General features: G+C 38.1%; 1 protein-coding gene across 1 annotated transcript; it reads left to right on the top strand.

The window, feature by feature from the left end:
- The first annotated feature begins 439 nt into the window (after nt 1-439).
- LOC141480539 (uncharacterized) lies at nt 440-2,786 on the top strand. The gene is made up of 2 exons (XM_074170647.1): nt 440-1,642; nt 1,702-2,786. The coding sequence occupies exons 1-2, from the start codon at nt 1,628-1,630 to the stop codon at nt 2,104-2,106; spliced, it is 420 nt and encodes a 139-aa protein (XP_074026748.1). The 5' UTR covers nt 440-1,627; the 3' UTR covers nt 2,107-2,786.
- Nucleotides 2,787-9,644: the final 6,858 nt, after the last annotated feature.

Genomic DNA, 9,644 nt, shown 5'->3' with positions numbered 1-9,644 from the left:
CTGATTTCACCGCAAATTACCACGACAAATATTCATCCAGTTTATAAAAACACTGTTCTGTCAAAAAGGCTTTCAAATTATGTTTGAATGATTGTTTTGTCAAGCAGTTTCTCACATTCGAAGCAAGAGCATTGTATATTCTAGGAACCATATGAGTGGTAGTTATTTTGAATTTTTCAAATGGAATTGGAAAATAATTGTTTTGTCTTGTATTGAAACTATGATTTTGTTTCTTCCTCACATATATTTCATCATTATTGTCGAATACTAGCATACTCAACTCTGATATGACTAGACATGGTAATGTTAATATTTTCAGTTTCTTGAATATGAATATGAATATGAATGAATCAATCTGTGAAAGCCCCGTCGTTGATCGTAAAATTCGTTTTTGTGCCACGAAAGTAGTTAGTTTAAGCCGATTTCAGAACTTCCCCCCACCACTTTCAACCTTGAAATGACCTCTACGTCACACGAAGTTGCGAAGGTGACTTTGAGGAGGTGTTATGAGTTTGTCCTTGAACGACCTTGACATGCGTCATACGGCAACGCAGACAAGGTGACTTTGAGGTGCTGTTTTGGGTTTAACCTTGAATGACCTTCATTCTTTTCCCATATTTTCGACAGGGTGACTTTGACTTCCAATAAATTCGAGCCAGTTTGGCACCCACACGATCTAACATAACCAAGGTGACTTTGAACGATTGTTTTGAGTTTGCCCTTGAACGACCTTGATCAACGTCACTCAACGCAGACAAGGTGACTTTGATGAGGCAGTGTTTTGGGTTTGACTTTGAATGACTTTCATTCACTTCCCATATTTTCAACAAGGCTTTCTTGAAGTTTTGAACCTACACAACACAACATAGCCAAGGTGACTTTGAAGGAGTGTTTTGCGTCTGACTTTGAATGACCTGCAACTACGTCACGCGATAAAGACAATATTATTTTGGAGTAGTGTTTTCGGACACCCAGCTTGTGGTGAAGAAGTACCCCCTCTTCTTCAACCACGTTCTATAAATGTTCGGAGGATCACCATTTCACATTCAGTTTGAATAACCCAACGTACTCGAATAGATGAGTGAAAGTAGTGCTGCAAAGTGACAGAGAGTATTACGTCAGGAGTATACACAGCAATCCAGGTGAACATATTTTATATTTGTATACCATAATTCCACTATATTCGAAATGGATCATTTGAAATTTAATATCGAAAAGATCAATTCTGCAATAATTCAACAAACTGTGGCTATGGAGCAGAAGCCTTTAATATCTTTGACTATCGATAAAGGTTATAAAATTGAAAAGATGTCGATGCTATCCACACGATATGGTAAATCCATTCAAGTAGTTTTGTTGGACGAGGAAAATAATACTTCTTTTAAATCATGGCTTCCAAAACGTGTCTCAGAACATTTTACGGAAGAAATGATTCACGAAGTGAATTCATCCAAAGCCAAATTCATTTTTACATATATCGGTCAAAGTTCTCAGGATTATCCTGGTGCTAAAACACGCTCACTAGTCAAATTCGATATTTTAGATTGAATATAACTTCAATATCTTTGTAAATAGTAGAAATATGGTATATTAATGTAAAATATGGATTAGCTCCCGCGCTTCAAACATGATAAAATTTCAAGTGAGTGTTTTTTTGCAGCATAATTTCCAAACTAATGAATGCATTTTGTGTATTTTCAGAGTACAAGCATGTGGATGCAATATTCAGCCGAAGAGTGGCCGGAAGCAGTCAATTTGGATTCTGCAATAAGGAGGTTGGCTTGGGAATTAGCCGACTTGAGTTTTGACGCTCTTCACTCATCAAACTATGATTTAAGTGTATGTTATGATGCTGAAGAGGTACGAAAACTTTTGGAGCTCAGTGAGAAATATGAACTTGGTGTGGCACTGTGCCATAAATATTCGTATGGAAGCGGAAATTTGGATGAGTTCTGTGAGCTAATGATTGAAGCAGACTTGAAGCATTTCCTTCACAGCATATCCGTTTACCTACCACAGAATATCATAGAGAAATATCAATTGGAGCCACAGAATCCCAACCCACAACCGGAAGAATCTTCAAATAATGGTGTTGTGAATATTTGAAATCTATTGTATACATTATAAAATCATGTTTCAATCCATGCTTGTCTATATCTGATTGTTTGGTAAATAAAAGGCAGAAGATAATTATTGAGTGTTTTATTATTTATCAATATCGAATACTCCATGGTGAATTACATGTCAATCTTATTACAATCCAGTCTGAACAGAGCCATTTAGGGCATTATAGGACAAAACAGCATCGTGTAGGATGAGTGCATATACTTTGGTGTTTGCTGGAAACTTCACCTTGCGTGTTTCGAATTCTATTTTGATGTCGACAGTAGATGACTTCATAGCATCGGGTTGGTGAGAGCAGTCGATGATAAATAGTGGATTGTTGCGAAAGCTACCAATATCCATCATGGGCTCACTCATAGCTTTATCGTAGTAGCTGCGTTGGAAGTTTTCATATGCATAGTAGGCTGACGAGTCTAACTTTTTGTCAAAATCTAGATTCCAACGCTCATATGGGTATACTTCAGAGTTTAGAGATAGTCGAATATTATTAATATTCGCATGTATGAATTTCGTCACATCTTTTGATATATTTTCAGATTGGTCGGTGCTTTGAAAGCCGATGATGATGTATCGAGGTCTTTCGAGGCTGTTGGTTGTCTTCACGGCCCAAATATCTGAGGATGTATCACGAAGTGTGGGTAATTCATAAAGGTCCCATATACGATAAGCCACCTTTACTTTTGCATTATTCGCATTTTTATTGATGCGGTTCAATAGTTTCAGTTTCTGACGATCTTCCGGCACGATGTGTCTGATTCTCCATTCTATTTTGTTGATTTCCAAATGAGCATCGACTTCTCCAATAAACGAATTTTTGAATGAGCGTGCAATAATCAAAATGAGCTCTTGCTTGACATTCAATACTCCTCTGTTGTAATCTTCAGCAAAACCCATGAGATACTTCAAGGGTAATTTACCGCTGAATACATTGCTGACGGAATCCAATATATCTTGTTTGTTCACATCAAGACCCCATCCTATTGGTAGTAGGGAATTTGCATGTGTTTGTCCAAATGATATCATCGTTTTCATTGTGGTAGTTATGCCGGGTTTTCGAACAACGGCCACTTGCTCTCCACCCATTTCATAGCGAATTTCGTCGAAGAGGAAGGCGAGGGCGTTATTGGATAGGTAGCACTGCTTCGTGTCATCAGATGGTGTGAACTTCCCCTCGATATAAATGTAACTGTCTGCAATATCGAGTATAAGGTCTTGAAAATTGATTGGAATTCGGATTTCATCTGAATTTTTGTAATATGGTGATCCATACGGTTTATATGTATGCTCGTGAAGGCTGATTAGGGAATGATCAAAGATGGGCTCCTCGAATACCTCCAGCTTATCACTTGTGGTTATGGTCGCCATGTTATTACTATTTTTTATATCGCACCTTCAAGCCAATAGATTTGAGAAAGTGTAAACTACTAGCGCTTAGTCTATATCTTGACCGTTTGGCGGGCATACGTGGAATGAATCGACTTTTAGATTTTCTCTTCTTTAAATGCACATTATCATAGTCTCCACCTGATACATTACGCTGATTCAACTGCTGCCGCTGCTGTAATCGCTGGCTTTTAAAGCACAACCCCATTTTTTAGAAAAAATTATGGTGAAATCAATAGCCTTATCAATTGTAATCATCTGCTCAGCGTTATGAAATGATAAATACTGAGTTAAAATTTCTTCAGCTCCTGCTTTATACTGATTTTTTTCACAGATGATCATCGCTCACCATCGTTTTTGCTCAATTGTTTGAATGCTTATCGAGGGTTGTTTTTTCATATCAGATTGCATCGATTTGATATCCTTCTCCATATGTTCACACTTTTTTACAATTTCCACTAATTTCAGCCCAAGCGTAATGAGATCTTCCCTGACTGATGCGGAATATTTTTCTACTCCATCTAATCTCAAATTGATTTTATCAATATCAGAATCTAATTCTCCTCTGATCTTTGAGATGTAAAAACCAACATATTCTCGATTAACACAATCCGTATTCTCTTTAGGCTCGGCTACATTTTTCAAACGTTTATTTTCCATATCAAAGTTTCCATCGGAAGTCAATTTGAAACCAACTCCAGGTTGTCCTCGCAAAACAGTATTTGAAACTGCCTTACTTCTACGACCAAACTTATCGATGCTTCCACCACTCATTTTTGTGATACACTTATGACGGTCATCGATGTTGTGAATCAACATATGAGAAATGATGATCGTTATATCCTAATCAATTCCAATTTAACTATTATTTTTTCACCATTGAAATTGATTAGATTACCATTATCATCCAATATGCGTAAAGTGATATTGTCGAGGTACTTACGACCGCCAGGCTGGATTGGCATATAAATAATATTTTGCGGTTCCTTGGTGAGTTTGTAACCGGGCTCTACATCAATATCAAATTCAAAGATGCTATGGATTTCATCACCATTTGAATATGCTCCAGCTGTGACATTACAATCCACACGAATAATTCTCACCTTATTGATATTTACGGGCAATGTTGATTCATGAGTTTCATCGATGCCAAACACATCGGCTTCGAACCCTAAAAGTTCGGCAATAGTGTTTTCATGTTTGAGATGGATGTAATATTTCGACCTCATTTCACATTTCAGAGTGTTGTTGTTTGCGTGTAGGAGAAATACTCCATCGATATTCTCCTCAGCTCCATTTTCCAATTGCATTTCTTTGGATTTGATGAATTTTTGAATCACCTTATTGATTTCATCAATTTCATATGCTCCAGGTGGAATTTTTATAATGATAGGAGGTGAGTTAGCTTCTTTAGAATAGGCGATAATATTATTTTTCACATCCACATTGAATATGGAGTTGTAGGAATAGAAACCGTGTAAGCCCAGACCATAATTAGCGCCACTATCCAATTCGATGGGTGGGTAGAAGTTGGCGCTCAACTCGCTAGAGTGTCCCGACAATGAAAACGTGCGTGACATGACTGATGAATTTTCACTGACTCATGTCAATTTATTGCTGGCAGCAGAAATTGTGGAGTAATCGTCGTTTTTTAGGTGGTCTGTCCAGATGATCCATCCCATTATGTGTGACTACATTCACATCATTCACTTTACAATAACAACAGAAAATTTTTCTTGTAGGTGGCCCATCATTCACATCGGAATTATTGCTGTTGCCGCTGGAATCATTCTGATGGTCTTGGCAGTACTGATACTTTAAGACATCAATATCATTTTGTAGATTTTGTGGTAACTTATCCCATACAGATGCAATTTCATGCGATGCACACCCAATCAACACCTCTTTCGGCATATTAGCGAGTTGTTCTTTACTCATTTCTCGTAAAGTGCGTACTCTGGAATATGCGATCAATGAATTACTCATCCTCTTGATACTTTCCCTGTCCTGCGCTGGTGTTATCTCCATGTCTTGCTCTGTAGAAATTCCAAACACAAATGACCACACCATACTGTGTTGAATTGTTGTTTACGCTCATAGTTATATGTGATAATAGTGGTAGGATTTGAACCCCTATGAAAATAGTGAATCAATTCTTTTGGAGGGGGTAAATCACCGAAACTATCGAAATATTTCACAGAAGTGCTGCTTTTTCTGTATGCTACCCAATGCGTCCCTTGACCATGTCGACTATCCAAATTTACTACGGCAGATTCATATCGGAGTGGTCCCGATTTTGGCAAATCGTCACGCATATATACCCCCCGAAAATATGGAATCATCATTTTCTTAGCATGATAGTTGAGGTCGATGTTGGAGAGAGCTCTTTGAGGTAGCAAATCTATGAGTTTTTTGAAATTTGAGGTTTCAAATAGACTCCTAATCCTTTACGGTAAGGCTTCAAATAGATACCGCTTCCTCGTTTACCTAGAGCGATTGCCTCCATATTTTTATTATGTCGATTGGCCTCACTCAATTGTTCCCTACTCGCTTTCGCTGCTTGTACTGCTTTTGTTATGCCAGCTGTAGCACCAGCTAAACTACCTAGCGCCGATAAACCAGCAAAAATTGGAATGAGTGGTAGTATTCCACCAATTTTAGGAATTGGTATGATTCGCGGTGTGCGAATTTTCTTTTTCCCACCCGCAGCCCTCGTATATTTGCGTGCTGCTTTTAGTGCAATTTCAGCTGCTCTTTTAGAATTTTTGACAACAAATTCACTTCCGCCCGCTTTGTGTAGAACATCACGCACTTTCTTAACGATTCCAGAACCAAAAGCTGTCACCTTAGAATCTTTCAATAGTTTTTTTGATTTTTTTTTCTTGGTAGGACCCTTTTTTTTCTGTATTCGTGACTGCTTGGCTGCTAATTCGCAACCCATACCAAATCGTCGTTTTCCCTTCATTATATTCGTAATTAGCCAAGCGGCTCCTTTCTCTCCAATAGATGCGTCTTTTGCCTTGAATCGATTCCAAGCACTTTCTGCAAGCTCTTGATCTGCTCTGTGTCTAGCTGGAAGATTGTTAGGATCCTGTGAATATGCAATATCGTGTTTTCGGCATGCAGAATCCAGTTGATTCACACCCGGATCACCTCTCGCCAATCTTTTCTGCAATTTGGTGCCAGGGCCGCAATACTGATAGCCAGGTAAATGTAATTCGAAAGGTAGACTATTGATGAGGGAATTGACCAATCCCGTACCAGCTTTATTTGAATGCCGCTTAGGAGATCTGCATCGTCTCATAACCCCCATTTAAATAAAGGAATCGATTTGGAGACGTGCTTATATAGTCTCCAACTGTCATACAATGCGCATACTAAAGCAGAAGCACCAATTTTCCATCGATAATTTCGATGAAAAAGTGGGTAGCGGATCTGAAAGCGGTGTGAAACAGCGTCATGGATCCTTACTTCCACTATCCATTCGCGGTCTGATTATCGGACCTTCCAATTGCGGCAAGACAAATGTTATGATTTCTCTACTGACTCACCCTCTAGGATTACGATTTGCAAATGTTTATCTTTATTCAAAGTCCCTTTATCAACCCAAATATGAGTATTTACGTGAAGTATTAGCTCCAATTGAAGGGTTGGGATTTTACACTTTCGCCAATAATGCAACTGAAATAGTAGAGCCTTCGGATGCCAGAACCGATTCAATATTCATTTTCGATGATGTGATGTGTGAGAAACAGGATGTTATACGATCATATTTCAGTATGGGACGTCATAAAAATGTGGATTGCTTCTATCTAGCCCAAACATATTCACGAGTCCCGAAACAATTGATTCGAGATAATGCAAATTTTATTGTGCTGTTCAAACAAGATGATATGAATCTCAATCATATTTTTTCTGACCACGTGTCACCAGATGTGACATACAAGCAATTTAAAGATATGTGTGCGAGATGTTGGGAGAATAAATATGGATTTTTAGTAATTGATAAGGATCGGGAGGTGCTAGATGGACGTTATCGAAAAGGATTTGATGCTTTCATATATCCTTGACGTTCTTGAAACAATTGAATCATTCGAGTGCTAGATAGTGTGGACGACACTTCATTACACACACATTTGAAGTGAATACATTATGGAGAGAAAAAATGATGATGAAATGTGTTTGAAAAGAAAGTTGATAGAAGCAACAGATGCCGTTCGGAAGAAATATAATTATATCAAGAATAGTCGCTTAGGTGATCAATCAGCACTCGAAAGAATATATGAGCCAATAATAACTCCTTTGAAAGCAATATCTGCCAATACTGAAGGAGCATCTCAAATAAATCAGGTGATACAGACAACAAAGAGTGCTACACCATTCACCGCCAAAAATATAGTTAAAAGTGAGCTAAAACCGAAATTTGAAGAGGCTTTTTCGAAGGATCTTCAAGCTTCTTTATCGACAACTTCAGATTTAGAATCATCTAATGTGCTTGATAATGGTGATGAGGTACAAAAGCACATACAAAAGTTACTATCAGGAAATCCCTCATACGATACCGTCTTTGGAGTACACATGAACACTGAAACGGGAAATTTACAAATGGGTGTAGCTGATGTGGAGTTCATCAATGAGAAAATTGTGTTCAAGAAAAATGGTAAAACTATTGCCACTTATCAGGGTACCCCAAAACTATATAAATTATTATTCATGAAAGTACCGTCGGGAAATATCCCCTCTTCCGATATGATCACTTATGGTGATATACTCAAATTAACGAAGGCAGCATATAAATACAATGAAAGAAAACAGGGTCTATTATCAAATAATTGGAAGAAATATCGAGAAATAATCCTACCACTATTATCCAATGGAGACCCACTGCAGAACCCCAGTAGAGAAGGTGCCGGCATAATAAAAATACCCACTCAAAAGAAATATATCAGAAATAAGCATATAGATTATGTTTATTGGAATAAACTCGAAGAACTGGTTGATCGCCTTCGATTGCTTTGGAGTTCACGAATGGCTGGTCATACCGGGCACGATAATGAAATATTGGCCATAATTGAGGAGTTACGTGAAGAAGGATTAGTCTATTGACCGTAATATAATGAACACAATGTATGAAGCTGACTCAGTTACTCACAGACGATCTAACTATGCATACCACAATTGATAAATTTGGGCGTAGAAGGGGTGGTGTTGGTAAACCACTTGTTGGAAGATCGGGTGTTGGATTCATTCTCACACCACATGGTGATTATGACATTCAGAATAAGCGGCTACAGAATATTGGTGAACCTGTAGACGATGAAGACTCTGTCACTAAAAGATATGTTGACAATCACATTAAAGAAGCCAAGGAATCAACCCTGAACTATTTCCAAGAATTCATTTCACCAGCGCTACGATACGTCAGAAAAAACATTGATTCAAAAAATACCGAACTGCGAATCATCATTGACAAAAATGCACTCATCACTTCAGCATTAGCTGATCGGTTGAGTAATGTGGAAAAGCGAATTGGTGTTGTAACCGAGTTGGTTGATACTTTTACTGAGCGAGTTATTGAAGTTGAACAGTCAGTCGTTAAACCTGCACGTGAACAGTAGCGAACTGAATCCTCAACTTCATCATTTCGAAGAAGCCATACAGCAGTAGTATGAGTGATGCAAAATGGCAGGTTGTGAAGGAAATACATAAGTCGGCGCGTCGAAATTTTCCCCGTCGAATGACAATAATAAAGGGATTTTATGACTTGTGGCAGATGGATCTGATGGAAATGCAACCATATGCTAAAGAAAATAATGGTTATAGGTACATCCTCATAGTAATCAACTGTTACTCAAAGTATGTATGGTCAAGACCGCTGAGAAATAAAACAGCTGATTCAGTTACTGCAGCTATGGCGAGTGTGTTGAAAGATGCGAAGTATGTCCCAAGGAACTTACAATCTGATCACGGTACCGAGTTTTATAATTCAAAATTTTCATCGCTAATGAGAGAGCACCGTATCAATCATTACTCAACATTTAGTACAAAAAAAGCTGCAATTGCGGAAAGAGTCATCAGGACGTTGAAAAGTTGGCTTCATAGACAATTTTCACTTCAAGGCAATTACAGTTGGTTGA

This window comes from Leptinotarsa decemlineata, unplaced genomic scaffold (genome assembly GCF_025532065.1).
Source record: "Leptinotarsa decemlineata unplaced genomic scaffold, Ldec_3_MD MMD2_P_RNA_scaffold_9, whole genome shotgun sequence".
In the NCBI taxonomy this organism is placed as follows: domain Eukaryota; kingdom Metazoa; phylum Arthropoda; class Insecta; order Coleoptera; family Chrysomelidae; genus Leptinotarsa; species Leptinotarsa decemlineata.
Note: the sequence above shows the minus strand (reverse complement) of the source record. Positions and strands in the feature narration are given on the sequence as shown.